This window comes from Balaenoptera ricei, chromosome 8 (assembly GCF_028023285.1).
Source record: "Balaenoptera ricei isolate mBalRic1 chromosome 8, mBalRic1.hap2, whole genome shotgun sequence".
NCBI lineage: Eukaryota > Metazoa > Chordata > Mammalia > Artiodactyla > Balaenopteridae > Balaenoptera > Balaenoptera ricei.
The window spans coordinates 105,300,325-105,327,270 of NC_082646.1; the positions used below are offsets into that span (position 1 = coordinate 105,300,325).

Below are 26,946 nucleotides of genomic sequence, written 5' to 3' on the forward strand. Positions count from 1 at the left end.
AAAGGGGCTCCCGCAGTCCCTGCTGCCCGAAGGCCGGGACGAAAGTGGCCACAACAAAGGCATCATCTTGGACAGGAAATCGGGGTTTTCCGAGTCTAGTTCCGAAGTTAAGCCTCTTAGAAACAATCTCCCCTTCACCTACCGGGCGCTTCACCTCCCCGGCCTGGCTCTGTGCTGGGAGCCTCCGGGCACGTGGAGAGCCCTCAAGAGCCCGGCTCCACCAGCCCCGAAGCCTCGAGGTCAGCTTCCGAAGAAAGGATGGGTTCGGGCGGCCCGGAGAGGGGCTCCTCGCGCGGCCTGAACCTGCGGGGCGCTGCGTAGTCCTTATGGCGGGTGGGGCTGAGTTAACAGGACGCCCGGGGTCGGACCGTGGTGGTGATTGCTGCGAACCGAGGCAAAGCATCCTGGACGAATCTCTGGATCCCGGCCGGACTGGGCCGCGGGGAGGAACTGTGTTCCCACAGGGTTCCCACAGGCCCCCTGTCCTATGAGGACAGGACCTCGGAGTCCAGGTCACTTGCTGCCGCCTAGGAGTTGGACGCACTGTGGACGTGCGGCCCGGAAGGAGGGAAGGCGCACTTTTCCTCGCACTGTGGAGGCCCGTGCTTCTCGCTCAAATCTCTATGGCCAAAAACAACTCGAAAAATCTGATTAACAGAGTCGACTTTGCTACGCTTGGTCAGTGGACATTGGGCACCCATGTTTCCCGCCACATGGTATAGGGGCTCCGGCCCAGCACTAGGACGACATGAGGCTGCTGGAGAGAAATCGTATGGAGCTTTGGGCGGAAACTTCAGGCGGGATCCCGGCCCTGAGGTCCGGATGCCCAAGGCTTCTCCCAAACTCTCTGTAGCTGAGTCCGCGCGCCCAGGGAGTGACCGGGGGAGGCAGACCTATTTCGGGGTCCCCTGCCCCCGACCCAGCTAAATTTGCTTCTTTTCCTGGTGACACCCCTCCCTCCGACTCCCGTGGGCGTGTACGCTTTGTCTTCGAGTTCCCCACCGAGGCGGAGACCGAAGCTCGGAGCCCACGAAGGCGAGGAGTGGGACGGAGCCAGGCGAGTGGAGCCTAAGCCGGCTCACTCTCCCACCAACCTCTCGGCGAGAGCCTAGCCCCCGCGCGGGCGCAGCACGTCCGTCGGTGGGCAGGGGGCTGCCTCTCACCCTTCCCGCCTGCCGCATCGCGGACCACCCAGGCTCGGCTCGGGGTCCTCCCCTCCGTGCCGGCTGCCCGGGACGCGCCAGCGGTACCCACCGCGCTCCGCACCTCCCGCCGCGCCCCCTAGCGGCCCGCCCAGCTCCGTGCCCGGGAACGGGGCAGCGAGAGGCCGGGGTGCCAGGGGCTGGCGTGTGCCTGGTGCCCAGCGCCCATTTTCCTTCGCAGGGAGAGGAATGATAGTACATATTCATCCTTCATGGCCTACAGTGCGGGCCTTTCGTTGGCAGGGGTGGGTAAAGGATGGTGCAGACCCAGCTCTAGGAAGAAATAGGAGCTGGCTGTCCTTCCTTGCAGCGCTTGCTACTGGCTACCGCATTCGTAAAGGCTTTCATGAACTTTCTCATTTGATCCTCCTAACAACTCCACGCTATAGGCGCAGTTATGATCTCCATTTGACAGTTAGAAAACTGAGGCCCAGAGAGGTTAGGTTAACTCATTCTGCCCTCCTGACTCCTCCAGAGTTTGCAGGTTTTGCAGTCTAAGTAGATGAGAACTCTCTAGGCCATTTATAAGGCAGAGGAGGATTGCCGGAACTTGCTAAGCCGGTGTCTCTCCCAGTCATTCATTGTGTCGTCCCATTTATTTAACAAAACACATAGCCCCAACTGTGTGTGGGCACCGTTCTCAGTGTTTTACATGTTTTCACTAATTTAATTTTCATAGCAACCCGAGGAAGTAGGTAGAATTATTATCCCCATTTTATAGACGAGGAAACTGAGGCACTGAGAGGTTCTGTAATCTGTCAAGGTCAAATGGCTAGTAAGTCCCAGAGCTAGGCAGTTGATTCCCAATCACTGCTTTTGCCCCTATCTTAAAGATCCCCCAAATGTCAATGTCAGTGTACCCACATCTCTCCTTTCCTCCTCACCCATATCCCTGGACTGTGGGGCAACCAGGCTTTCTGCCAGGGTCTAACACGACCCTGGTTCCATGGCCCCCCTTCCCCGCCCCCTTGGCGCCTCCTGCCAGCCCCAGCGCCAAAGGAGGTCTGACCAAGGCAGGGATTGATGAGTTTGAGTGGACCTCGGAGGCCGCCTGTTTACTCCACCGGCTGGCACACGCTGTGATTAACGGTGCACAATCGAGTTAGGGGCCATAGCTCCAGGGCTGAGGCCAGGGTGGGGGAGGGGCCTGCTGGCTGGAGCTGCCTTTCCCTCGGGCACATCAGTGGTTTGCTTGAAGCTAGAGTCCCCTGGGGAGATGGAGAAGGGGATGTGCCCAGCCAGCAGGGGTAGGGAGCACACAGCCCTCAGCGGTGGGGGACCAAACTTCCCCACCCTTCTTGCCCTTCTTTCCCTTCCCACAGAGGACCAGAGGCTCAGAAAGGGAGGGATTGGGTGCATATCAGAGGAAGGAAGCCCTTGTCTGAAGGGAGACCTCCCAACAGAAAATGGCGGCAGTGCAGGGAGGGAGGTAGGAAGCCAGGCTGGGTCTGGGTTTTGGATGGTGGGAAGCAGCCTTGCTTGGGCCTCAAGCTGCCTCACTTCCGGGGTGAGTATTTATCTCTGTGTTTTTCTCCCAGGGATGTGAACCTCTTCCTTGAGCACATGCTCAGCCTGCTCTAGCTTTCCTGCCGCCAACAGCCAGTGGGCTGACTCTGCAAACCACCTGGGGTGGGGGGAGGACAGGGATAAAAGCCCACTCCAGTTCAGCCCTCCTCCTGGGGATCTTTTGCTCCCTTGCCCTACATTGCAGGGATAGGCCTCCAGAGCTGTCAACCAGTAGTCCCTGTTTAAAAACCACACAGTGCAGCCTATAACACATCCTACTTCCTCCAGATTGATAATGCAGCCCCATCCTGAGGGAACAGTCTGGAATCTATGCCCAGCACTGTGTTCAACACTGGGGAGGGAACAGGAGAAACCAGAACCCAGAAGCCGTGGGGTTGGTGAATGAGCTGAGGAGATAAAATGATCCTGAGAAAGGTACCAGGGCAGACCAGAGTCCATGAACTTCCTAAGAATAGGAAAAAAGGTGAAGAAAGGTAGAGGGATGGTCAGTGGGAGCTGGCCCTAGTGGGGCGAGTGTAGGCCTGGCTGGGGAGGATGATCTGGTTCCAGAGTTGTCAGGGCACCGGACTGAGTCAAGTTGGGGGCCCAGTCTAGACCCTGTGGGAGAGAAATAGTCATGGACCCTCTCCCAGCCTCAGTCTACCCATCCGTGAATGGAACTGAGGACAAAGGCAAAGAGAGACTTGATGCACTAGATGGTCCCAGAGCACTTTCCCGGCTCTGATGTTCTTTGAAAATGGGACACCTGGGGTTTTACTCAGCTCTGCCTCTCCTGGTCATGAAACGCTGGGCACATTACTCTCCTTCTCTGAGCTTTGGTTTCCTGGAAGTAAAATGGGAGGCTAGTCTACTGTTCCTCAAAGTCTATGTTGCAGGACATTAGTAGGTGTAAGTTATAAGAAAAAAGACTTCCGTGATAAAATAGAAAATTAATTAGGCTTTCTTTACTGTAGGAACCTATCAGAACCTTTAAATGGCAAATGCACACTAAAAATCTGAGAGGCAGAGAGAACATACAGTTTTCCAAACTTACTTCACCACAGAACCATTTTTCTGTAGAGCACATTTTAGGACCGGCATCTGAGGAACATACTTGACTCACTCTGGACTAGCTTATCTAGAAACCCTCCAGCTCCAGTATGTGATCATTTTAGGCATTCCCTCCATCGTTCAGTCCCCTGGACTCCTGCCCCTTTGAGGACTTTTTTCCTTGCCCCAGCCTTTCCTGGATACTTCCATCTCTGGGCCCTTGCTCTACTCACCTTAGTGTGTCCTTCTTTGTGCGTGACCTTCTGTGACTTTCCCTGGCTCAGCCCTGGAGAGCTCAAACTCCATCCAACTGCCCCTTCTCTGATCTTTTCTGGTCGCCAGAGGCCTGAGGGGTGCTGTCTGGGCCATCCTGGCAGGGTTCAATGTGATGGCTTCCCATAGCCCCAAGTTGTGTTTTCCTGGTTCCCAATCCCATGCCCCAGCCTCAAGTTTCCCCCACCCAGCCTCCAGCCTCTAGTCCTCAGTCAAGAGACCTTATTCCCCAGCCCCCTATGAGGCCTCTGGCCCCAAGTCTCCTGGTTCCCAGCCCCAGACCCCTGCACCTTGAACCTCAGCTCCCAGCCCTAGTCCCACTTCCCACCCATGGCTCCCAGCCTTCCTCTCTAAAGCCATGTCTGAGATTTTGGGTTCTAGGGAGTTGAGGCAGCACTTTCTCTCTCCCTAGCTGCATCTCTTGAGTCTTTGGGCCCGAGCCAGGGTCAAACGAGAGCCAGGGCCCAGAGGAGAGGCAGGATGGGAGGTGAACCCTACAAGTATTTAAAGTAATTACCCTCCTCGCCCCATCATAAGCCTGGTTCAAGATGAGGGAACACCTTGGAGGCAAAGATATAGATTATGAACTAGAACATTCTAGTGAGGCAAGTGGCAAGGGGTGAGGGGATGGTGGGAAGGTCAATGCAGAGGGATGAGGGTGGTAAGCCTAACTCAGCAGGTGGTCCTGGGATGAGACTGGGGATAAGGACCAGTCACAGGGTGTAAAGATCCATTTTCCAGGTGTGGGAGCTGATTCCCTGTGACTTGCGGTAGGCTATATAACCATTCACTGGCTAGTGACTAACCCAAAATTGTCTCCTTGTATTGAGATCTCAATTTGCAGTTTCCAAAGTGCTTTCTCTTCATCACTTCCTCCTTCCAGAAATAGTTTCTGTACAGAGTCTCTGAGGACCCCCCATTTTTTCTCCTGCTACATCCCTGGCTGTTGTTCCTCAATCTCCTTTGCTGATCTTCCTCATCCTCCCACTCTCTAAACTTTGGAGTATCTGGGCTCAGTCCTTGGACCTTCACACGCACTTCACAGGTGACTTATGCCACCCACACATTGATAACTTACACATTTATGTCTCCAGCCCAGCCTCTCCTCTGAACACCAGACTCGTATATCCAATATTTCCTCATCTGTAAAATGGGGATAATAATAGCTCAACGTCACAGGGTTGTTACGAGGATTAAATGAGTTAAGACATGTAAAGCGTTGGAAGAGTGCCTGCCTCCGATTAGTACTACGGCTGGAGCTATGATTATTGTTATTGCTGTCATTATTGCTGGCTGCCAGCTCCACTTGGATATCTAGAATCATCTCAGACATGACTCATCCCTAACCCAAAACTGCTCTATCTTCAGCCTTGCTTATCTCAGTAGATGCCAACCCTGTCCTTCCAGGAGCTCAGGCCTCAAACCTTACAGTCATTCTTGACTTTCCTCTTTCCCTCACATCCTGAATCTAATTCATTAGAAAATCCTGTTGTCTCTTCCTTAAATATATCCAGGGTGCAGCCACTGTGGTCTCGGTCAGTGTCATCTCTCACCTGGATAACTGCCTCCACACTGGTCTTCCTGCTTCTACCCTGACTCACTGTACAGTCTGTCCTCAACGTAGCATTCAGAAGGTTCCCTTTGACATATAAGTCAAATCATATCCCTCCACCATTTGAGATGCTCTATCAACTTATCTTTTTCAGAGTAAAGCTCCAGGCCTTATAAGTACCTGCAAGGCCCCTGTGTGATCAGCCTCTTCTCCCTCCTTGATCTAATTTCCTTCCACTGCTTCCTTGCTACTCTGCTCCAGCCACATGGGCCTTGTTATTCCCAGAACATGCCAAGCACTTTCCTTACTAGATGACTTTGCACTACTGTTACCTTTGCCTGGTAATAGTAAACAAACCATCAAGTTTCTGCAAGATAAAGATGATAAGGAGATCATACAAAGGGCTAGGGCTTGGGGCAGTGGGCACAGAGAGAGGAACCCAGAGACCTTGGCAGGGGCCAGATCATGAATGTCCCTGAATGTCTCCCGAGCAGTGGGCAGCCAAGGAAGGTGGCGTGTGCAGGGCAGGGCTGGATTCCCCTCAGGTGCAAAATCTCAGGGGTGCCAAAAAACTTAGTAATCAAGATATGTAATATTTTAATGTAATACTTAAAAGAATCAAAATTAATGCAAAAAGAATCTACGATGAACAAAATGTCAAACTTAAAAAAAAATTTATTATTTATTTATTTATTTTTGGCTGCGCTGGGTCTTTGTTGCTGCATGAGGGCTTTCTCTAGTTGCGGTGAGCGGGGGCTACTCTTTGTCGCAATGCACGGGCTTCTCATTGCGGTGGCTTCTCTTGCTGCGGAGCCCAGGCTCTAGGCGCGCGGGCTTCAGTAGTTGTGGCACGCAGGCTCAGTAGTTGTGGCTCACGGGCTCTAGAGTGCAGGCTCAGTAGTTGTGGCGCACGGGCTTAGTTGTTCCGCGGCATGTGGGATCTTCCCGGACCAGGGCTCGAACCCATGTCCCCTGCATTGGCAGGTGGATTCTTAACCACTGAGCCACCAGGGAAGTCCCAAAGTGTCAAACTTTTAAGGGAAGACAGGCGCAGGGCGAGGCAGGAGAGGTGAGTCCAAGTGCCTTTCATCCTAGTCCCAGCCCTGGACTCAGAATCCTTCTGGGAGGATGAACTGGACATGGATACCACTGGGAAGGTCCAGGGAGAAAAAGAGGTGCAGAGACCCGGCCCAGGGACTAGACAGGACTTTCCTGGCTTGTAAACTGCGGGTAGCAGGTCTTGTCCCGCAGGAACCCAGGAGGATTAGTGAGATAATGGAGAGAAACTCTGAGTTGGTGGTGGTGCAGGTTGGGCTGGGAGGCAGGTAAAGGCCAGAGAGGGGTGGGGCATGGCACCGGGGCGGGGCTGCGTGGGGGAAGGGGCACTCACCTGGCTCACTCAGGTGAGGACAGTCCCGAACCAGTCATCCGGCCAGGAAGGGAGGAGTGCAGCAGGTGAAGGAGCTGAGAGGTGGGGCCAGGTGATGAGACTTTGCGAACCTGGGGCCAGGTCTCAGGGGCAGAGCCAAGGCCGAGAGGCGGGGCCAGGGTCGGAGACGCAGCTGAGGCTCTGAAGGCTGGGTTGGTAGAAGGAGGGGGCGGGGCCAGAAGCTGGGGGCGGGGCCAGAAGCCGGGGGCGGGGCAGGGCCAAGGCTAAGGGTCTCTAGAGTCAGAGACCAGGACCAGTGGGATTCCGGAGGGTACCTGCGGTTTCGATGCGTGGTTGCACATTTGCGCCAGCAGCTTGAGAGCCAGGTACAGGTCGCACGGGCCCTCCTCCGGCCCTCCCTGGGGCTGGGGCAATAGGTGCCTGTCTGTGGATGCGGCAGGAGGCAGGCTTCCTGGGCCAGTGTAGAATCCCACTAGCTCAGGAAGGAGCCAGAGCAGGCCTTGGGTAGGCAGCTGAGCCTGGATGAACTGTTAGCTTTCCGGGCTGGGCAGCCACAGCTTGCGTCCACACGCTCCTGCCTCTCTGCAGCCGCTGCCAGAGCCCCTCATCGCCTCCACCCCCAGCCCAGAACGGGTACAAGGACCAGGAATCCTGGGTTCTCTTCTGGACTGCAGATCATGCCATCCTCCATCCCTCTTTCACGTGGTCTTCCCAGTGCCATCAGTACTGGTTCCTGCCATCCCAGGAGAGGCAGGCAGAGGTTGAGGAGGAGGAAGGGCCTGAGGGATGGAAGGATGAGACCAGATCTCAGTGACTCCTCTTGCTGTGTTTTGCCTTCTTGGGCCTCATCAGTGCCAACCCAAGGCTCAACTGGAGGCGGAGAAGAAGAGAAGAGCCTGGAGTCCAGCAGGAAAGCTTGGATTAGTTTGGAGGCTGAACTTCCTGGACAAGAGCCCAAGTGTAAGTGGCACACTGCTCCAGCAGCCAGGATCCGGCCTGGAGGGCTGAGACTAGCCTGCTTCAGCATTCTTCTCCCCTTTCTTCTTTTCTCCTTTGTTTCTAGATGTTAGCATCTGCCTCAGGGAGGGGGAAGAGTTTCACAGCCTCCTGATTGGCTGCGTTCATTTTAGTCCCTTCTCTGCTTCCAGGAAAGACTGAATAGGGAGGTGGGGGGAGCAAGATGCATAAAGGTTTTCAGTGTAACTAAAAGAAAGCCGTGAAGGGAGCAGAGAAAACTGGCGAGAAACGTGGGAGCACGGTGTGTGTGTGTGTGTGTGTGTGTGTGTGTGTGTGTGTGTACACACACATGAATTCTGCTGTCAAGTCAACTGAGTTCAAGTGTAGGCTCCGTTATTTCTTAGCTGTGTCTCACGACCTTCCTCAGCCTAAGGATAATAATACTACTTACCTTGTAGCTTATCAAGCATTTTGGCACATATAATGACATTATAGTGTCATAGAATAGTTTTCCTGCCCTAAAAATCCCCCGTGTCCCTCCTATTCATCCTTCTTCCCTCCCTCTGAGCCTCGAGCAACCACTGATGTTTTTACTGTCTTCATAGATTTCACATTTTTGATGCTACTGTAAATGGTATTCTTTTTAAAATTTCAAATTCCAGTTGTTTATTGCTAGTATATAGAAATACAATTCTTTTTTTAAAAAAATGAATTTATTTATTTATTTATTTATGTTTGGCTGCGTTGGATCTTCGTTGCTGCGTGCAGGCTTTTCTCTAGTTGTGGCGAGCGGGGACTACTCTTCGTTTCGGTGCGTGGGCTTCTCTTTGCGGTGGCTTCTCTTTTTTTTTTTTTTAAATAAATTTATTTATTTTATTTATTTATGTTTGGCTGTGTTGGGTGTTCGTTGCTGTGCGCAGGGTTTTCTCTAGTTGCGGTGAGCACGGGCTACTCTCCGTTGTGGTGCGCGGACTTCTCATTGCGGTGGCTTCTCTTGTTGCAGATCATGGGCTCTAGGTGCACGGGCTTCAGTAGTTGTGGCACGTGAGCTCAGAAGTTGTGGCTCGTGGGCTGTAGAGCGCAGGCTCAGTAGTTGTGGCGCATGGGCTTAGTTGCTCTGCGGCACGTGGGATCTTCCAAGGCCAAGGCTTGAACCCGTGTCCCCTGCATTGGCAGGTGGATTCTTAACCACTGCGCCACCAGGTTCTGCGCCAGCAGAAATACAATTCTTTAAAAATATTGATCTGATAGCCCACAACCTTGCTAAATTTGTTTTCATTGTGGTAGCATTTGTGTAGATTCCATTGGATTTTCTACATAGACGATCGCTGCATGAGTTTTTGGACAGAGGGTTAGCTGAAGTGGAGTGACCTCTGTGGGAACAGTGGGAGAAGTTGTGCATAGCTACTTTTAATGAAATGGTAGGGTGGGTCTGGCTAGGAGTGGGGGGCCCAGGGGAAGTATTCTCTGGAACCACAGGTCCAGTAGAGGTCCCTCCCATCTTCCCCTGGCTGCCATTTCTCCATTCCTCCACTTGGTGTGGACGTACAGGAGATGCAGGGGCTCTGTCCACTCTCTGCCCCTTCTCAGTTCTCAGGAGGACTGGAGTGGGACCATCTGCTGCTCTGCTGCTTGTGCCCCGATTTCTCTTTCCACATATGGGGGAAGGAGAAGCAGGGCGTGGGAGTAGAGATGGGGGATCCTTTTTAGGTGTTTGTGCTCAGCTGTCCCATTTTATGTCCAAATCTCCCACTGTTTCCAAGAGTCCCAGAAAGGATTCTAGGGGACTCAGCCTATCTGTGAGAACAGGACCAGGAGCCAAAGGAAGCAGGAGGCCTGGATTCTGGCTTTGGCTCCACCAGAATCCAGCTGAATGACCCCAGGTAAGTCCCTGCTCTCCCCTGGGTCTGGCCTTTTTTTGTTAAATGGGGCTGGATCAAGGATTTGTGAGGGCCTGATAGCTCTGAGTGTAGGGAGGGTAGGGGAGGGTGCAGCGTACCTTCTCTCCAGGTCCTGCAGTGTGTTGGGCAGTGGCAGCCCCAGAGTCTCTGGCAGGAGAACAGTGATGGGGCAGGCAGCCACAAGGACCGCACCATAGATGAAGAGAGGCAGGGAAGGGTAGAGCTCGGAGGTCATGCCCACCAGTGGGCTCAGAATGCTGCCTATGTTGGCCAAGGTGGTTGTCACACTTGGACCTCTCTGCCCATGGAGAGGAAGAGCACCTTGGTGAGGCCGGTGAGGCTTGTGGGTGCCCTAACTCTGCCTGCCAATGGTGTTTTCTCTTTTCACTTTCTGTACAGGGCCAAATGCTTGCACTTACCTTGGCTACAAGGAAAGTTGGAAGCAAATGGTTTCGGAACCAGGAAGCCTGGGTTCCAGTTCCAGTTTGAACCTGCTGTATAACAGAACAAGTCCCCAACCAACCTCTCCCCCAAACTCCAGATGCTATATCTAGCTTCCTACTTAACATCTTAATTTGGATGTCCAAAAGGCCCCTCAAATTTTATATGGCCAAGAACTTTTCGTTTCTACCTCCAAGTCTGCTCTTTGCTCAGATTTCCCCATCCTGGCACAGGGCACTTCTAACCACCCAGTTGCTCAAGCTCAAGTATCTGTAATTATCCCCGATACCTCCTGTTCCCTTATTTCCCCACATCCAAAATATGAATTTGGTTGGCTCTTCTTCCAGAACACATTCAGAATCAGTTCCTCTTCTCCATCTCTACAACCACTGCCCACCAGTTCATGCAAAGCCATTTTCACCTCTATTTTTTTTTTTTTTAATTTTATTTATTTATCTATTTATTTATTTATTTTTGGCTGAGTTGGGTCTTTTGTTGCTGCGCGCTGGCTTTCTCTAGTTGCGGCGAGCGCGGGCTACTCTTTGTTGTGTTGCGCAGGCTTCTCATTGCGGTGGCTTCTCTTGTTGTGGAGCACGGGCTCTAGGCACGTGGGCTTCAGTAGTTGTGGCACGTGGGCTCAGTAGTTGTGGCTCGCGGGCTCTACAGCTCAGGCTCAGTAGTTGTGGCGCACGGGCTTAGTTGCTCCGCGGCATGTGGGATCATCCCAGAGCAGGGCTCGAACCCGTGTCCCCTGCATTAGCAGGCAGATTCTTAACCACTGCGCCACCAGGGAAGCCCTCTATTTTTTTTTTTAAAGATTTTTTTTGGATGTGGACCATTTTTAAAAAAAAATTATTTATTTTATTTTTATTTATTTTTGGCTGCGTTGGGTCTTTGCTGCTGGGTGTGGGCTTTCTCTAGTTGCGGCGAGCGGGAGCTATTCTTCGTTGCAGTGCACGGGCTTCTCATTGCGGTGGCTTCTCTTGTCGTGAAGCACGGGCTCTAGGCGCGCGGGCTTCAGTAGCTGTGGCTTGCGGGCTCCAGAGCCCAGGCTCAGTAGTTGTAGCGCATGGGCTTAGTTGCTCCGTGGCACGTGGGATCTTCCCAGACCAGGGCTCGAACCTGTGTCCCCTGCGTTGGCAGGCGGATTCTTAACCACTGTGCCACCAGGGATGCCCGGATGTGGACCATTTTTGGGGGGGGGGTTTTTTTTTGGTTTATTTATTTATTTATTTATTTATTTATTTATTTATGGCTGTGTTGGGTCTTCGTTTCTGTGCGAGGGCTTTCTCCAGTTGCGGCAAGCGGGGGCCACGCTTCATCGCGGTGCGCGGGCCTCTCACTATCGGGGCCTCTCTTGTTGCGGAGCACAGGCTCCAGACGCGCAGGCTCAGTAGTTGTGGCTCACGGGCCCAGTTGCTCCGCGGCATGTGGGATCCTCCCAGACCAGGGCTCGAACCCGTGTCCCCTGCATTGGCAGGCGGATTCTCAACCACTGCGCCACCAGGGAAGCCTGTGGACCATTTTAAAGTCTTTTATTGAATTTGTTACAATATTGTTTCTGGTTTATGTTTTGTTTTGTTTTTGGCCACAAGACATGTGGGATCTTAGCTCCCTGACTAGGGATTGAACCCGCGCTCCCTGCATTGGAAGGCGAAGTCTTAGCCATTGGACTGCCAGGGAAGTCCCCATTTTCACCTCTTGACAGTACTATTGCGGTAGCCTCCTGACTGGTTTTCCCATTTTCACTCTTGGCCCTTCTATCCCTAGCCTATTCTCCATGAGGAAGCCAAAGTGATCTTTAAAACTGTAACTCAGATATTTTCACCCTCTGCTTAAAACCATCCTGTGATATCTCATCATGCTAGAATAAAATCTGACCTCCTTCTAAATCCCTACATGATTGATCCCTGCCTACCAAGTTCTTATCTTGTGCCCTATCCCTTTGTTTCCTCATTTACTCCTTAGTGTTTGCCTTTGATCTTTACCAAGGAGACCTACCCTGGTCATCTTATCTAAAGCTACCCAGTCACTCTCTTTTTCTACTTTTTTTTTTGGACCTCAGAGGCAGAGGGTTGAGTTACTCATAACCCTCAGTTCATGACCCTCACCCTCTATTATCATTTGTCCTTGAAAGGCTCCCTTATTCCCCCCACTTAATTGTTTACTCCTTTTATTATCGTTACCCACTCCTAATGCCCTCCTTGCCAAAGTCAACCATTCTATTGTGTTTGATGTGCATTTTTTTTTTTTAAGGTTTATTTATTTATTTATTTATTTGGCTGTGTTGGGTCTTCGCTGCTGCATGCAGGCTTTCTCTAGTTGTGGCGAGCGGGGTCTACTCTTGGTTGCAGTGTGCGGGCTTCTCATTGCGGTGGCTTCTCTTGTTGCAGAGCACGGGCTCTAGGCACGTGGGCTTCAGTAGTTGTGGCACATGGGTTCAGTAATTGTGGCGCACGGGCTTAGTTGCTCCAAGGCACATGGGATCTTCCCGGGCCAGGGCTCAAACCCGTGTCCCCTGCACTGGCAGGCGGATTCTTAATCATTGCTCCACCAGGGAAGTCCCTGAATTTTTTATTTGTATATGTTCTTGTAAAATATATATTGTTTTGTGTGCAAATATTTTAACTTACCTAAATGGTAGAGGTAATAGATCATTCTATTTCTCATTTCACTCAGCACTCTGTTTCCTGACCAGGGACTGAACCCGGACCTGGCAGTGAAAGCGCCGAGTCCTAAGCACTGGACCGCCAGGGAATTCCCCTCTGTCTTTTAAATTTGTCCATTGTGTCCTTCAATAAGCAGAAGTCCTTTTTGATATAATGAAATTGATATAGCTGCCATGTTTCTCTGTTCCTCTTCCTCCCTCTCCCTTTCCTTCCCCCTCCTTTCCCCGCTCCCCGCTCCCCTCCATCTCCATCTCCATCTGCGTCTGCATCTCCATCTCTATCTGTCTATCTCCAAGCCCTCTCTTCAATTCTGTTTGTCTCTTCTTGCACCAAGAAAGCCATAGACATGCCATGGCTTTGTTGTATGTCTTAATAGATGGTAGAGTGAGACTCTCTTCTTTGCTTTTCTGTTTCAGAATTGACTAGCAATTGTGGTCTTTTTTCTTCCATATAAATTTTAGAGTAAGTTTTTGGAGTTCCTAAAAAATGATCTAATTGAAATCCTGATTAGATTCTGTTGAATTTCTATAAATTTCTAAAAGTTAACTTGGAGAGGATGGATATCTTTATCATGTCATTCTAAACAAGAGTGTGGAATGTCTCTCCACCTACTAAGATAATCTTTGTGATCTTAAAAATGTTTCAGAAATTTTCTCCATGGAAGTCTTGGATGTCCTCTGTTAATTTCCTGATAATATCTAGCTTTTGGTGTTATTCTGAATGGTGTCTTCATTTTCAAAGATTTTCTATGTTATTTTCTGGGTTATTTCTCTAGATTATTGCTTCTAGGTTATTGCTATTGACATTTTGGTAATTTGATTTTGTATCCAGCATCCTGCTGAACTCTTTTATTAGTTTTAATTGCTTATTGATTTTATTGGTTTATCTGGGTAAATGATCATATACTCTCTAAATAATGGTGTTTTAAACGCTTGTCTTTTAAATTGCTTATTTCTTTCCCAGTAGAGCAGTGTTGTCCAGGACCCCCAGTACTGTGTTAAACAGTTGATTCTAAGGTCAAAGAGAATGCACATGACTTTCTTCATTATGTATAGTGTTTGCTCAGGTGCTCTGCTTACCTCTCTGGGCTCCCAATTTCCCTTAGATGGTTGGCCTAGTTTTCCCTTACTCTTATTCCAGCTCTTTGGTGGATATTTAAAAATACTTTAAGGATATTTAAAAATACTTTATACTTTTTGGGGGTTATTGTCAATGTTATTTTTTTATTTTAATGGAAATAGAAGTCCTTTTTTTCTAATAGATTTCCAGAAGTTCTTTATAAATGCTGCATACAAATCCTTGTAAATACCTTCTTTTTCTCTTTTCACCTTGTTTATAGTGAAACAAATGACCAGGATTAAAAAAAAAATCCAACGTAGAAAACTTTGTCAATGTTCCTTTTTTGGTTAGCCTTTTTTTTAATGTCTTCAGAAATCCTCCCCTCTTCAGCAGAAATTAATTTTTCTTTAAGGTTGAAATATGATTGCATTTTATTTATTTCCCACATGGGTTAGTAGATGTCCTGGTACTATTTGTTAAATAGGCCACGTTTTATCCTATCATCTGCAGTGCTTCCTCTGCAAGTTTTTCCTATGTGTGGGTCTGTTTTGGAGCTTGCTATTCTTTTCCATTGAACAATTTGTTCTTTCCTGCTCCAGCATCCACTATCTTAATTACTACAATTTTATAATAAGAGTTTATAATATGCCTTGATCTCTGGTAGGGCAAGTCCTTCCCCTCTGTCCTTTTTAAAAAAGTACCTTGATTATACTTGGTCCACAGCACTTTTATATACATTTTAGAATTTGCTTGCTAGTTTCTTGAAAATATCTATCGGGATTTTGATCAGAATTGCATTGAATTTATAAATCAATCTTGGAATCACAAACATTTTAATATCATCTTATGTCAATTATGAGTTGACATATTATGAGATTTCCTCTCCATGCACATAATACATTTATTTACATTTTCTTTAATACCTTTTAATATAATTTAAAAATTTTCTTGAAAAAACTCTAATTTTTAGAAGAGTAGAGAATGCAATTGATCTTTTGTTTATTGACCTTGTATCTAGCCACCTTGCCAAACTTTACTATTTCTAGTAATTTTAGATTTTTATATAGATTTTTAAAATTAATTTTTATTGGAGTATAGTTGATTTACAATGTTGTGTTGGTTTCTGCTATACAGCAAAGTGAATCAGCAAAGTTATACCTATACATATATCCACTCTTTTTTAGATTTTTTTCCCACATAGGTCATTACAGAGTATTGAGTAGAGTTCCCTGTGCTATACAGTAGGTTCTTATTAGTTATCTATTTTATATACAGACAGTTATATCCTCTATAAATAATAATAGTTTTGATTTTTCCTTTCCAGTCCTATTTCTGTTATTTGTTTTTCTTATCCTAGGCACTGACCACACTCTCCAGGATAATGTTGAATAGAGGAGGAGACAGCAGGCACATTGGTCTTATTCCCAAGTTTAAAGAGAATGCTTCTAGGGCTTCCCTGGTGGTGCAGTGGTTAAGAATCCGCCTGTCAATGCAGGGGACACGGGTTCGAGCCTTGGCCCTGGAAGATCCCACATGCCGTGGAGCAACTAAGCCCGTGCGCCACAACTACTGAGCCTGCGCTCTAGAGCCTGTGAGCCACAACTACTGAGACCGTGTGCCACAACTACTGAAGCCCACGCGCCCTAGAGTCCGTGCTCTGCAACAAGAGAAGCCACCGCAATGAGAAGCCCATGCACCGCAACGAAGAGTAACCCCCGTTCGCCGCTACTAGAGGAAGCCCGCACGCAGCAACGAAGACCCAACGCAGCCAAAAATAAATAAAATAAGTTAAAAAAAATACTAAAAAAAAAAAACAAGGCAATGCTTCTAATGTTTCGCCATCAAGAAATAATATTTACTGTGGATTTTTGGTAGATGTTCCATATCAACTTAAATTTCCTTCTATTGTTGTTTTACTAAGACTATTTTTAATGGATGTTAATTTTTATTAAAGACTTTTTGCTTTTATTGGGATGATAATCTATTAATGTGGTGATATTAATATATATATATTTTTAATGGGATTTATTTATTTATTTATTTATTTATTTATTTATGGCTGTGTTGGGTCTTCGTTTCTGTGCGAGGGCTTTCTCTAGTTGCGGCAAGCGGAGGCCACTCCTCATCACGGTGCGTGGGCCTCTCACTCTCGCGGCCTCTCTTGTTGGGGAGCACAGGCTCCAGACGCGCAGGCTCAGTAATTGTGGCTCATGGGCCCAGTTGCTCCACGGCATGTGGGATCCTCCCAGACCAGGGCTCGAACCCGTGTCTCCTGCATTGGCAGACAGATTCTCAACCACTGCGCCACCAGGGAAGCCCAATATATTTTCTAATGTAAAACCACCCTTGCTTTCCTGAGATCAGCTCTCCTTGGTCATAATGTATTATCTTTTTTTATACACCACTGGATTCATTTTTCTAATATTTTGTTTAGGATTTTTGTATCTGTTAATGAGTAATATTGGCCTGTAATTTTATTTCACAACTATCCTCCTTTGGTTTCAGTATCACCTGACCTCACAGAATGTATTTGACATAATTTCCCTTTTTCTCTTTTTTGGGGAAGCATTTGTATAACATTGGAAGATTTGTTCCTTAAAAGTGTGGTGGAACTCACCTGTATTAATATCTGGGTCTGGTGTTTTCTTTGAGGCAAGATTTTAAAGTTTACTCTTCAGAATTTTTATTTATTCTAGAATTAGTTTTCCTATATTACTTTTTTAGGAATTTGTCAATTTCATCTAAATTTAAAATTTATTGGGACTTCCTTGGTGGTCCAGTGGTAAAGAATCCGCTTTCCAATGCAGGGGACGTGGGTTCCATCCTTGGTTGGGAAACTAGAATCCCACATGCCATGGGGCAGCTAAGCCCACACGCCTCAACTACTGAGCTAAGGCGCCTCAGTGAGGGAGCCTGCATGCTGCAAACTGCAGAGCCCACATGCTGTGGAGCCCATGTGCTACAACCAGAGAGAGAAAACCCACACGCCACAACTTGAGAGAAACCTGAGCCACAATGAGGACCCGATGCAGCCAAAAAAAAAAAAAAAAAAAAAAAATTTATCAGTATAGACTGGTTTATAGTTTTTTGCATCTTTAATTACTTAATTAAAAATTTGCATCTTAATTACTCTAGATCTATAGTTCAGTTTTTTTTTAATTCCTAATATTTATTCCTGTCCAGTTTTAAATTTTTTAATTATTATTACCAGGCATTTGTCCATTTCACTGATACTTTCAAAGATTGACTTTTTGTTTTGTTGACCCTCTTTTTTATACATTTGTTTTCTATTTAATCTGTTTCTGGTACTATTATTATTGTGTTTTATAGATAAGATGACTGAGCATTTGGACTAGTTACCTTTTATACTAGAGCCATGTTCTTTTTTTTTTTTTTGGCCATGCCCTGCAGATTGTGGGATCTTAGTTCCCCAACCAGGGATTGAACCTGGGCCCCAGCAGTGAAAGCGCCGAGTCCTAACCACTGGACCGCTGGGGAATTCTGAGCCATATTCTTAACCATTGTACTTTTTTTGGTCTTAAAGTCTATTTCGGCTTCTATATCTACCTAACTTTCTTCTGGTTAATATTTGTCTAGTATAACCTTTTCTATTTCTCCACATTTAAGATTTTCATGGTCTAACATTTTAAATGGGTCTCTTGTAAACTTCATGAACTAGACTTAAATAAAATCAACTTGGACAATCTCTGCCTCTTAACTGGTAGGTTTAATCTATTTATATTTATTGTAGTGACATATATTTTGAGTTATTGATACCATCTTACTTTTTGTCTTTAATTTGTCCTAATTTCTGTATGTTTTTGTTCTCCTTTGTTGCCTTAAAAAATAATTGATTGACCTTTGTGCCCTTTCTGGCTGGAAACCTTCTGGCTCTAGGACCTCATTGTTCCATTCCAGGACTCCTCCCCAACACCCCCACTCACTGCATTACTATGGGGTACAGCTCTCCTGTGTACATTAAGAGGCAGTTCATGGGTCCAGTCAAACAGCCTTTTCCTAACAGTGCCATCACGATGCGGAGGAATACCTGATCTGGAATGAAAAGAGGTAATGATAAGGTGTTGGGAAAAGTTTGGAGGAGGCTTGGGGTTTTCATACCCTTCCAGGTAGTTGGCTTGGGCCAGATTGGGAACTGGGCTTGGGAAAGGACCAGGACAGGAGCAGAAATGGGTCTACTCACCAGGGGTATCATTGCACAGGTCAGAATGAAGTTCCCTGACAGCAGCAAGGAGCCCATTTGGGTATGCTTGCAGCCAAGTGATTTGGTGGTCAGAAAGCCCAGGAAATAAAATGGTAGGTCCACAGTTGTGAAGAGCACCTGGGTCAGGTAGATGTTAATCCCCAAACTTTGCAGACCCATGATCAAGCCGTAGAAGCTGAAAAGGAGTACAAACCTGGGGCAGAAACAGAGGGGATATGATTTGGGTAATAGCCATGCCACGTCTATATAGCAATTGCAGTAGGCAAACTGCTGTCACATTTGTTCTTTCCTTTAGGCCTTATATCAGTCCTGTGAGTGGGATTTTTATATTTTGAATGCGGATAAGAAAGTCTTTCTTTAATTCTAAAAAACAGAATGTTAGCTATCATACATTTAAAAATTACCTAGGAGAAAACAATGTTTTTACCTTGCAATAGGTCCTTTTCCCCTCCTTCCAATTCCCTGCCCTAAGGGACCTGCTTTTGATAGGCGCATACTTTGATTAGTTGATTGCATTGGGAGAGGGTGTTTTGGAGAGACCCCTCCTCATGGGGAGGCTTAAGTAACAGTTGATGAATTATAAGAAAGAAGGATTCATTAATGCCAGGAGTTTTGCTTTGCTGAGTGATATATGCAGATTTACAGCCAGAGATGAATTCTTAGGAGGAGATTTTAGCAGTTATGTGGAGGAAGTATCAGGAGAGAGAAAGAGGAGAAGAATAAGTGACTGTTAGCCAAGAATGGATTTGAGGGACAACAGAAATGCCTATTAAGTGTTTTGGCTGTGTGGTATGTGATATAAGCATCTCTTCTATCCCCCAAGGAGTCTTCATAAAATCAACAATGTTCAGTGACACTTTTTAGGGCAGCTTTGCTCCTTAGAGATGTGCCGAAGTACAGTGTCCTGTCTCAAGGTTGGTAAAGGGCACAGTGAGAAGCTGTCCATAGAAGACAATCTTATATGAGCTACACTGTAATTAAGAATTAAACAGAATATTATTGGCACCAGAATAGACAGACAAGTCAATGGAACTGAATAGTCCAGAAACAGTATAAGATAAGGGTGCCAGCCAGGAAAGGTTGGGCTACTCATTAATGGGTTTGGGACAATTAACTAATCTAAGAAAAAATATAGAATCCTACTCCCTTCCATATGTTCAACTAAATTTCAGATGGACTATGGTAAAATATAAAAGCCGAAACAAATACGAACATGTTTGAAGAAAATTTAGGTGAATAGTTTTATACTCAGGAGGAGGGTAACCTAAATGAATTAAAAAAAAATAGATGTGATTATATAAAGCAATAAAAGATTTCATTTTTAAAAAGTGATAAATTTAAAGGACAGACTTGAGAATGCAGATGCAAAAATACTGATCTTATATGGTAACAGTATCTTTTTTTTTAAACATCTTTATCGGAGTATAATTGCTTTACAATGGTGTGTTAGTTTCTGCTTTATAACAAAGTGAATCAGCTATACATATACATATATCCCCATATCTCCTCCCTCTTGCGTCTCCCTCCCACCCTCCCTATCCCACCCCTCTAGGTGGTCACAAAGCACCGAGCTGATCTCCCTGTGCTATGCGGCTGCTTGCCACTAGCTATCTATTTTACATTTGGTAGTGTATATATGTCCATGCCACTCTCTCACTTCGTCCCAGCTTACCCTTCCCACTCCCCGTGTCCTCAAGTCCATTCTCTACGTCTGTGTCTTTATTCCTGTCCTGCCCCTAGGTTCTTCAGAACCATTTTTTTTTTTAAAGATTCCATATATATGTTAGCATACGGTATTTGTTTTTCTCTTTCTGACTTAACAGTATCTTTAATGTAAAAGAGGGTTCTTTTTTTTTTAATTTTTAAAATTTTTAAAAATTTATTTATTTATTTATGGCTGCGTTGGGTCTTCGTTTCTGCACGAGGGCTTTCTCTAGTCGTGGCAAGTGGGGGCCACTCTTCATCGCGGTGCGTGGGCCTCTCACTATTGCGGCCTCTCTTGTTGCGGAGCACAGGCTCCAGATGCGCAGGCTCAGTAATTGTGGCTCACGGGCCCAGCTGCTCCGCGGCATGTGGGATCTTCCCAGACCAGGGCTCGAACCCATGTCCCCTGCATTGGCAGGCAGACTCTCTACAAGAGGGTTCTTAACAAGTCAACAAAAAGAAAAAATGGGCAAGGGATGTGAACAGGAAGATTACAAGAAAGAGAAATTATAAACAGATCAAAATCATATGAAGAAAGTATTCAACTTCCTCCAGAATAAAATAAATGTGAATTAAAACAGCAAGATAGGGGACTTCCCTGGTGGCACAGTGGTTAAAAATCTGCCTGCCAGTGCAGGGGACACAGGTTCGATTCCTGGTCCGGGAAGATCCCACATGCCATGGAGCAACTAAGCCCGCGCGCCACAACTACTGAGCCTGCTCTCTTGAGCCCGTGTGCCACAACTACTGAAGCCCGCATGCCTAGAGCCCTTGCTCTGCAACAAGAGAAGCCACCTCAATGAGAAGCCCACGCACCGCAACCAAGAGTAGCCCCTGCTCGCCACAACTAGAGAAAGCCCGCGCGTAGCAACGAAGACACAACGCAGCCAAAAATAAAAAAAAATAAAAAATAAAACAGCAAGATACTAATGAGAACCTGCAAAAAATATATATATATAATATAAAAAAATGATGTTGAAGATGAATAGTTAGCGATATTTTTAAAACCTATTGTTGAGTGAATAAAAGGCACATAACAAATCAAAAAAAAAAAAAAAACCAGCAAGATACTTTTTCTGTTTCTCAGAGCAAGTCTTTGGTGTTGATGAGGGTATCTTATACAATTTTTTAAAATGTTACTGTAGAGTATGAGGCAATATCTGTGAAAAGCCTTATATCGTTTCATACCTTTGGCCCAGTAAGCCCATTATTATTATTATTTTTTTGGCTGAGCCGCATATGGGATCTTAGTTCCCTGACCAGGGATCAAACCTGTGCCCCCTGCAGTGGAAGTGTGGAGTCTTAATCCCTGGACTGCCAGGGACGTCCCTCAGTAAGTACACTTTTGAGGTTTATCCCAAGGGATATAAGACAGATGCATAGGGCTGCATGCATATGGATACTTGTTTATGATTGGGAAGAGCCGGAAAGAACCTATGTGTCCACTACTGGCAGTATTAAAATAAATTAGAAAATTATGGAATACTATGTAGTCTTTAAAAATGGAGTTCTGATTGGGGGTGGGGACAAATTTATTATAATAATAAAGGGAGAGGGGCTTCCCTGGTGGCGCAGTGGTTGAGAATCTGCCTGCCAATGCAGGGGACACGGGTTCGAGCCCTGGTCTGGGAAGATCCCACATGTCGCGGAGCAACTAGGCCTGTGAGCCACAATTACTGAGCCTGCACGTCTGGAGCCTATGCTCCGCAACAAGAGGGGCCGCGACAGTGAGAGGCCTGCGCACCACGATGAAGAGTGGCCCCCACTTGCCACAACTAGAGAAAGCCCTGGCACAGAAACGAAGACCCAACACAGCCATTAAAAAAAAAAAAAAAAAAAAAAAATAATAAAGGGAGAAACTTCCAGGAAAGTTAATATGTCCAGTAGAAGTTTGTAAGAGAGTCTGTATGAGGTCTTACATGTTTGGCAATATTTTTTGCGTGATGTTTTGTTAGAAAGGGAAGACAAATTTTTATTCAGTACAATTGGACAAACATAATCCTCTCTGTCAACAACGGCCACAAAAACCTGGGGCACAAAATGCTTGGAGACGTGTAAATGACAAAGAGGAAGTGACAATGTTTTTTAACATACATGTGTGTGTGTGTGTGTGTGTGTGTGTGTCTCAGGAGGAGAAGAGAAAAATGAGAAGGAGGTGGAGTTGGGAGGTGTTTGTGTGGAGGACAGGAATAAAATAATATGGTGGAGCACTTGAGTGGTGGATAAAAGGAATATACTCAACTTATGTGCCCCGGAATTTCTAGCGTCTACCTGTTATTTCTGCTGCTGTCATGGCAGCAACTGGCACAAAAGAATCACACGCCTGTGATGCCCCACCTCTCCTATCTCTCAGTACCATTGCATGGAGACAACCTGGACTGGAAACAGGTAGAATCATTGTCCTGACGCCGTTCATAAGTTGGCTTGAGTTGCTAGTCACTGTGACAACCTGCTGCCTTCAAAACTCTCCCAGCCCCTTGCCATAGCCAAAGAGAATGGAGCCCGCTTGGAGGGAGTGAATCAGTGAGAACACAGGGTCAATCGTGTAGGTCTACATTTATCAATATTTATCAGTATGGAAAGAAGTTTGTGAAATATTAAGGACAAAAAGATTCTAGAACCGTAGGAGGAGTATGATTGAATTTTTGTAACTACGTGTAATGTAAATTACTGTGTGTTTGTGTGCCTTCAGAGCACCTGTGTCCTTTTCCACTGGCTGTGGGGCCTCCCTCAGCCTCCCACCTACACAGCCTGTCCTGTTTTCTCAGTCTGCTTATCTGCCCATCAGTTTGTCTGCCTCCTACCTGAGTGCAGATGAACCTACCACAGTGGCACGATACAGAGGAAGAGCTGGCGGATGGCAGGGGAGCGCAGCAGCTGCAGCGTCGAGGGCCAGGCTCGGCTCATGGTCAGGCCCTTCTGCAGACTCATTCGGAGCAGCTGCTTGGATAGATGGGGCTCAGGGCTTGGGTTCCCCTGGGGACCCCTCCCTCCACTCTCTGCCTGGGAAGCACCAGGTGTCCTGGCTTCTAGGATGAGGGTGGGGGCAGGCAGAGCTCTGGTGGGGTATCACAGAGGGTCCTGGGGGGGTCTCACCTCCACACTCAGCTTGACACCCTCTTTCTGTTTACCTTTGATCTGGGCCACTCTCCGCAGGGCCTTCAGGGTGAGGTCCAGGTTCCCCAAGGAGGAATGCCAGAGGGCAGACTCAATGAAGAACCTGTGGGTGGGGGGTAGGGATGGGCATGACTTCAGCCTTGGTTGACAGGGTTGTGGCTTTCTGAGAAAAGCACAGACCAGAGCAGGAAGACATTTGGGAGGGGTGAAAAGAATTCTGGGCTGGGGGCTAGGAGCCCTGGGTTCTACTTCAAGGATTACCACTGTCTTCTTGGGAGACCTCGGATAAGTCTGGCTCCTTTCTGGCCATGGTCTTCCCACTTATCAATCTGGGCATTGGTTCTTTTTGCTTTGCTTGCTCCCCTGCCCCATGTCCCTGGCTGTCTCATCCTTGGTGCCCTGGGCAATCTAACAGCTGCTTGTAAGGCTGCCCGCCTGTGCCCATCAGGTAGATGCTGAGATGGGAGGTAGGGAATAATTGGGTGAGGGCTGGCATCTAGGGGACCTGGTGTTGGGAGGATCCTTGGGTTGCTGCTGTCCAGGGTCCTGATGCATCCCAGCATACCTCTGTGGAGAGAGCCACGCGCCTTCATCAGAATCATAGAGGGTGTGTTGGAAACAATCCGGATACCAGAGCCCCACTTAAGGCCTGTTGGATATCTGGAAGGTAAGCTAGAAACCTGATTTTTAACAAGCTCCCAAGCTTTGGGAACTACTGCTCTGGGGTGTGGTTGATTCTTTGACTCTTGGTCGATGGTGACTCCTGTTAGGAGACAGCCTTTTGTGATTTTTAAAAAAAAAATTGAGGTGTAATCAACATACAACAGTATAATAGTTTTAGGTGTATAACATAATGATTCTATATTTGTATACATTGTGAAATGATCACCACAATAAGTCTACTTAAAATACACCACCATATATAGTTACAACAATTTTTTTGTGTGTGTGAAGGGAACACTTAAGATCTACTCTCTTAGCGACTTTCATATATGCAATACAGTAATTGTCACCATGCTGTACATTATATTCCCATGACTTATTTAGCTTATAACTGGAATTTGGACTTTTTGACCCCTTTCATTCATTTTGCCCCCCCCCTTACTCCCTGCATCTAGCAACTACCAATCTGTTCTCTGTATCTATGAGCTTGGTTTATGTGATTTTTATTTCTGGGAAACCTATGCAAGGTTTATGATTTTGCAAAATGCATATGATTGTGGCTTAGATTTTATGAATAATAAAGCTGATTTTGTGTCTTTGATCTGCTATGACATTTATAATATTTTCAGATATTATTCTTTAGAAAATTGCCTCCTATTATTCATCCCATGATCTTTTTATGGTCTTGGCCTGGAAGATAGTCAAGGTTAGGGTATGAACACTGAGTTGCAGCTACTAATTTAACCCTCACCATAACCCCTATTTTATAGATGGCAAAACCAAGTCTAAGAGAGTTTGTATAACCTCCTCATGGGCACACAGTTATGGCTGATCTGAGACTTGTCTCTAGCTGTTATTGATTCCTAGGTCTTTTTTTTAATTTTTTTTATTAGCACCTTTAATTATTATTTATTTATTTATTTGGCTGTGTGGGGTCTTCGTTTCTGTGCGAGGGCTTCCTCTAGTTGCGGCAAGCGGGGGCCACTCTTCATCGCGGTGCGCGGGCCTCTCACTATCGTGGCCTCTCTTGTTGCGGAGCACAGGCTCCAGACGCGCAGGCTCAGTAGTTGTGGCTCATGGGCCTAGTTGCTCCGCGGCATGTGGGATCTTCCCAGACCAGGGCTCGAACCCGTGTCCCCTGCATTAGCAGGCAGATTCTCAACCACGGCGCCACCAGGGAAGCCCGATTCCTAGGTCTTTGTTTCTGTGACACTCACATGTCACATACAAGGCAGAGTGGTGGGAGGTGACTTCTTCAGGATGTCAGAAAATCTGGATTCTTGTCCTGCTTTTGCCACTTATTAGCTATGTGAATGTACTTTTTAAAAAACTAAACATTAAATATTTACTTTATACAATTATAAAGGTAATGAATTATCATTAAAGTTCAAATAATATAGTAATGAAAAGTGAAAAGTTCTCTTCTTTTCAATTCCACTCCTCAGAATTAACAACACAATTTTCTTGGGTTCCTTCTAGGCAGTTTGGGCAAGTTATCCAACATCCCTGAACCTAAGTGTCCTCATTGGTAAAATGCAGTTAATAGTACCATTCATGCTGGCTTCACAAGGGTAGTGTGAGGAGGAACTGAAATGAGGCAAGACATGGAAAGTGCTGATGGACGGTTGTGTGATTCCTGCAGACTTTCCAGACATGGTCAGGCTTGGGTGGATCAGTCCTGTGTCCCTCTCTGGATTCTCAGGGATGCCAGTCTCCCCTCTGTGTCCAGCCTAGAGGGCTATGCCTTCGCTCCTTGATCCAGTTTTGTTCACCACTGACCTGTCTGCCATGATCCCCAACATCAAGTTTCCGACCAGTACTCCTGCCATGATGATGGACTGACTCAGCTGTGGCAAGGTCTTGTGTGTGCATATGAGGTCCCACTGTGAGGAAGGAAGAACTGGGGTCAAGGAGGGCTGGGCCGGCCCCACAGCAGCCCATTCCCTCTCTCCTCCTGGGCTGAGGGTCTTGGATTAGGACAAGCACATAAGGAGGGCTTGCCTCCCTAAGTCACACAATCTTTCTCATCATCTTCTCCTGGTGAGAATGATTCAAGTTATTTCAAAACATGTAAGAGGTATCTTTTGGGATGACTGCTCAGACTACTCGCCCTTTTCTGAGCACTAACCCCTCACCCTCTTTCAGGGCCCTTTAACCTGTCCCTCCTTGGGTGCAGCTGAAGAAAACTGACCCTGGAGCTGGACAGAGCTAATTAGGTTTTTTTTTTTTTTTTTTAAATATTTATTTATTTAGCTGTGCCGGGTCTTAGTTGTGGCATGTGGGATCTAGTTCCCTGACCAGGGATTGAACCCGGGCCCCCAGCATTGGGAGCACTGAGCCTTAGCCACTAGACCACCAGGGAAGTCCCCAGGTTCTTTTTCTTACAAATTTGGAAAAGCGACTCAGAGAAGCAAGCTTTGTAAGGACACCCAAAGTTGGGGTGGGAGGACCAAGTTTGGAATGACGTGGAAGTGGAGCTGAGAAATCATGAGACAGAGAGAGAGTGGGAAAGAGAGAGGGAGAGGGAGAAAAAAATGAGGGAGGGGGAGAAGGAGGGAGGGGAGAAGGGGAGGGAAGGAGGGGCATAGGGGAAAAGAATGCAGTAATTTAGTCAGAGGGAAGTCGGGGTGAGAGCTTAGTGCCAGAGAGGTAAAGATAGAGTGCAGCTCCCCTGGTTCTCCTCAACCACCTGATTCCAGTCTTTCATAAGGCTGGGCTCAAGTTCTTGACCTTGGGTTCTGTGAAATACCTTTGCATCCTTCCATTAACTTTCCATAAGCAAATTTGAGAGGGTTGTAGTTATTTGCAATCCTGAATAAGTGGCAATTGGATACCTCAACTAATAGTTTAAATTTTTTGCTCTTTTTAATGAATATAAGAAAAAAAAATTCTCCTTTTAAAAGTACTTCCTTTCTAGGTGGAGTAAAACAGCTCTACAGCCTGCAGGAAAATCATACTAAAATCAAAAGTCACACTGACGGATGTGACTTAAAGGATGTGACTTAAATCAAAATGACAAATAGGTGTGGTATTTCCTTTACATAAAAGCTAATTTTTGTATACTTTTGAGTGGACTTTAAAGCTCATTTCTTTTGTTAACAGAAGAAAAAGGAAAGGGGGCAGGGATGACCAGGACGTTTAGGGAATGCTCCCTAAGATGTGTTAATATATATGCAAATGAATTCATCCTTCAAGTGTAATTACTTGATAATCTTGATTTGATTGGAGAGAAATCCTTAT

The 26,946-nt window shown here is 46.7% G+C and overlaps 1 protein-coding gene across 1 annotated transcript in view; it reads right to left on the reverse strand.

Annotated features, from left to right (window-relative positions):
• Window positions 1-203: 203 nt before the first annotated feature.
• The window catches only part of LOC132370240 (solute carrier family 22 member 6-like), a 31,004-nt gene continuing 4,261 nt past the window's right edge, over window positions 204-26,946 (reverse strand). Inside the window, 6 exon segments of the mRNA XM_059929967.1 lie at window positions 204-339; window positions 9,930-10,129; window positions 18,202-18,415; window positions 22,751-22,866; window positions 23,023-23,146; window positions 25,486-25,589. Coding sequence (XP_059785950.1) covers window positions 204-339; window positions 9,930-10,129; window positions 18,202-18,415; window positions 22,751-22,866; window positions 23,023-23,146; window positions 25,486-25,589 — 894 coding nt within the window.